Below are 4,386 nucleotides of genomic sequence, written 5' to 3'. Positions count from 1 at the left end.
AAGTATGTACATAGTAATTAGGCTAACTACGATTGATCCTAGTCTAATTAGAACCTCAACGTCCCCTAATCCAGTTCTCCGGACCGGATACCGCGTCTCAAAAAACTTTGAGCTTCTGGCTGTGAAAATTTCCCGATTTCACCATTCTCGGACCAGGCTTATAGGCTGTATTCTCAGAATGCAGCTGCCTCTCAGAATACGACAGGGTTCGACTCATTTACGGCAAACCCAATCGCGCACATCTGGGGCCAATCAACGATTAGAATTTGGAAGTTGTTGAGGAACTATAGGAGAACTATTCTCTTGTTCTGTCGGTAAGATACATAATCGAGTAATATTGCGCTTGTAGACTCCAGATGTAGTTTTTACAGAAGCTACTCGAGCGATGCCGTCACTCCCAGGAAAGACCTCGAGGATTACGCCCAGTGGCCACCTTGCACAATGCGTTAAGTCATCCATCATGAGGACAACCAGTCCAGGTTTAATTTCCGAGTTTGACGTATGCCATTTTTGTTGTAATTGGATCTCATGGAGATATTCCCGATGCCACTTCATCCAGAAGGTTTGTCGGGCCTGGGTCATGAAGTTAGTGGTAGACAGACGATTACTTGGAACTGAAATCAAAGATTCCTCGGGTAAGACATTGAATGGGCGTCCGATTAAAAGATGCGCAGGTGTAATAGCTAGTGGGTCATTGGGGTCGGCTGAAAGAGCACACAAAGGTCGCGAATTTAATATCGCTTCAATTTCGATTAAGAGTGTTTCTAGTTGTTCGAACGTAAGTTGTTTGTCTAGTATCCGTTTAAGATGGTGTTTAAAGCTCTTTACAGCTGCCTCCCAAAGACCTCCAAAGTAAGGCGACAAGGAAGGGTTGAAATGCCATTGGACCCTTTTCGCGATAGCATGTTCGCCCACCTTTTCGCGAAATTCGGGTTTCTCGAAAAGGTCGTAAAGTTCTTGAAGCTTTCTGTCTGCACCTATGAAATTGGTGCCGTTATCGGAATACACATTACTTGGTATGCCTCGACGTGAGACGAACCGACGGAAAGCAATCAAAAAACCTTCAGTAGACAAATCTGATACGAGTTCGATGTGAACAGCCTTTGAGGCTAAACAGATGAAAACACTACCGTAGACCTTTAGGAAGGACTTATTTCGATTTTTCTTTTCTTTAATAAGCATGGGCCAAAAGAAGTCAACACCGGTGTGATCAAAGGCCGGAGATCCATCTACTCTGGCCTTAGGTAAATTGCCCATCTGAGCATGAGCCGCTGGTGGTTTTTGACGAATACAGTCTATGCAACTACGGATGATTTTTCGGATTTGTCTCTTTCCGTTGATGATGAAAAATTTGGACCTGATAGCATAAAGTGTAGTTTGAATTCCGGCATGCAAATTGGAACGATGAACTTGACGAATTAATAGATCAGTTATGTGGTGATGATCCCTGGGTAATAGAATTAGATGTTTTTGATTATCTTTTAAACGCCCACCTACGCGAATGAGACCCTGATCATCTATGAACGGAGTTAGCTTGTCGAAACTAGTTCCCTTGCGACGCGATCCAGATGAATTTGATAAATGACGAAGTTCTAGTGAAAATCTTTCTTGTTGAAGAAGCTTGAGAATTTTAGTTTCAGAAGATGCAACTTCAAGAACTAATAATGGACGTATCAATGCTATGATTTTTCTAATTCGTTCTGAGAGATCTGTAATTTCGGGAAACAGCCAAATGCGTTTGTTTGGTTTTCTAGATTTGAGTCTCCATCGTGAGACATATGCTATTACCCTAATGAAACGATCATAGGAAGAAAAACGTGAATAGACTTCACTGAATGAAGAAACTGGAACTGGATTGGTCACTAAACAGATTCCTTGTTTGAGTCCTGGTAAATCTTGGGAGAGAGATGAGCAGATGCCGGCCAATCGCGCGGTGGAAGAGCAAGCCACGGGGGACCCGAAGTCCAGAGTGAATTGTTAATAAACTCGGATGGCAACTGACCTCTGGAAAGGACGTCCGCCGGGTTGTCCTCCGAACGCACGTGCCGCCATTCGACCTGATCTCCCAACGTTTGAATGTCGGCAACTCTGTTTGACTCGAAAACTCTCAGCAGATGCGGGGCCTTTCTTAACCAGGCCAGAACGATGGTGGAATCGGACCAAAAAATAGTTTGATCGATCGGGAAATTGAATTGGGGTTTTGCTTCTACATAAAGCTTCTTAAGAAGAGAAGCGGAGCATAACTCCAACCTAGGAATGGTTACCCCTTTCAGAGGTGCGACTCGCGACTTGCTGCAAATCAACCTAATCACCACCGTATAGGTGGAATCTGAGGATCTGAGGAACATGCAGGCTCCATCTCCATAAGAGCAGGCATCACAAAATCCAAGAACTTGAACCCGAATTGGATTAGAAACCAGGAATTGTCGAGAGAACGACACTTGTCTTAATAATGCAAGTTCGCTGGTCAGCGATTTCTATTTGAAGGAGATGTCTTGTGGAAGCGACTCATCCCAGGTAATCTTTGCTTTCCAGCAATCTTGGATCAAAACCTTGGCAAACAATACGACTGGCCCCAAAAGGCCAAGAGGGTCGTAAATCTCGGATGTTTCAGATAAAAGCAATCGCTTTGTGGAGGTGGCTTGAGGATCAACGACATTGGTGGAATATTGAAGAAGATCTTGTTTGGAATCCCATACGATGCCTAACATTTTTTGGATGGGATCTTCCTTGATCACGCAATCCAAATCAAAGATAGTTTTGTCAATACTATCTAGAGCAGACGAGTGATTAGAGGCCCATTTTCGAATGGCAAAACCTCCTCGACGTAACAACGCTATCATCTCGTCGCGAATCGCCAAGATCTCCTCAAGAGTTTCTCCGCCTGACACGAGATCATCGACATAAAAATCACGAAGTAATATTTTGCTAGCTCGTGGGAAGTCCTTGGCTTCATCGCGAGCGAGCTGTTGAATGGTCCGGATTGCCAGGAATGGGGCTGAAGCGGTACCAAAAGTTACGGTATTGAGTTAACAAGTCGACAGTTTTCCTTCAACACGCCACAAGAGCTTTTGGAATTTCTTATCGTCTGGGTGTATGAGAATTTGACGATACATTTTTTCTATGTCCGCCGTGATGACGTACGTATGAGTACGGAACCTGAGCACTTGCTCAAAGATAATGTTTTGCAGCGTGGGGCCTACCATCAGGACATCGTTAAGAGAGATTCCCGTTGAAGTTTTCGATGAAGCGTCAAAAACGACTCGAACCTTAGTGGTTTCGCTGGATTGCTTGATCACAGCATGATGAGGCAGGTAATAGCCGTCCTCGGAGTCTTCGCTGAGACTCATATGACCTAGAGTGAGGTACTCGTTCATCACCTTTGATTACTCTACCTTTAGCGACGGATCCCTTTCAAACCTTCTTTCTAGAAAATGAAAACGCTTGAGCGCTTGCGATTTGGATTCGCCGAGTTTGAATTTGGAATCTCTAAAAGGAAGACGCACAATATAACGACCAGAAGGATCGCGCTGAGTGTGATTGAGGAAGTGTTGCTCACAAGCGACATCGTCTTGTGACTTAATCGGTTCGTGATCGAAGTCTTCGATAAGCCAGAAACGCTCAATGAGTTTGTCTAATTTGATTAAGTTACACCGAGCTGAATTTGGAGATGATTGATCACTGACCCCTCCTGCCACAACCCAACCCAGGCTAGTTTTTTGCAAGATGATATCCGATTCTTTGTGTTGGAGTTTGATTTGACCTACAGCTAATACTGACAAGGTGGTACTGTATGATAAAAGAATGTCGATAGATTTTGGTAAATGAAATTGAGGATCAGCGAGTTTTAGATTTTTCGGAATGTCAAAGAGTTTGCGAGGGAAGGTGTCGTTAGGCACAGCATCAGCAATTTTAGGTACGATCAGAAAACGAGCTGGAAATTTTGAATTATTGTAATTTGAATGAACACTGGTTTGAATGAATTCGTTAACAGCCGTGGATAAACCATCGACTGCTTCAATGTTTACTGAGCAAGGTGAATTAGGTAAGGCCAGAGAATTTGCAAAGTTTTCAGTTATCAAATTTACAGTAGAACAAGAATCCAAAAGTGCTTGTGCCACGACAAAATTACCTCGTTTATCTTTGAGCTTAACGAGAGCTGTCGTCATCAGCTGAGAATCTGCAGGAAAGGCTACCGAGGTGTAAGATTTATGAACTAGTCATGCTTGAGGAGTACTGGAGTTTGGGGTATCTTTGTTACCCTTGGGTTTGGAACCTGTCTCCGAATGAAGTAGTGTGTGGTGATTCTTTCCACAAGGCTTGTTATCAACCCGATATTTACAATGTTTATCGCTACTACAAGGGCGTGGATGTTTCCAAAGGCAA

General features: G+C 43.6%; 2 protein-coding genes across 2 annotated transcripts; both read right to left on the bottom strand.

Annotated features, from left to right (window-relative positions):
- Positions 1–252: 252 nt before the first annotated feature.
- LOC131669265 (uncharacterized) lies at positions 253–3,377 on the bottom strand. Its single transcript, XM_058944022.1, has 4 exons — positions 3,270–3,377; positions 2,553–2,966; positions 2,003–2,477; positions 253–1,709 (listed from the first exon to the last, which is right to left on the bottom strand). Exons 1-4 carry the CDS (start codon positions 3,375–3,377, stop codon positions 253–255), a joined length of 2,454 nt encoding a protein of 817 aa, XP_058800005.1.
- Positions 3,378–3,386: 9 nt separating this feature from the next.
- Positions 3,387–4,169, bottom strand: LOC131669264 (uncharacterized). Its single transcript, XM_058944021.1, has one exon. The coding sequence runs from the start codon at positions 4,167–4,169 to the stop codon at positions 3,387–3,389; it is 783 nt and encodes a 260-aa protein (XP_058800004.1).
- Between the last annotated feature and the right edge of the window lie 217 nt (positions 4,170–4,386).

The sequence above is a fragment of the Phymastichus coffea genome, unplaced genomic scaffold (genome assembly GCF_024137745.1).
Source record: "Phymastichus coffea isolate CEN01 unplaced genomic scaffold, Cenicafe_Pcof_1.1 PCOF00090, whole genome shotgun sequence".
NCBI lineage: Eukaryota > Metazoa > Arthropoda > Insecta > Hymenoptera > Eulophidae > Phymastichus > Phymastichus coffea.
Note: the sequence above shows the minus strand (reverse complement) of the source record. Positions and strands in the feature narration are given on the sequence as shown.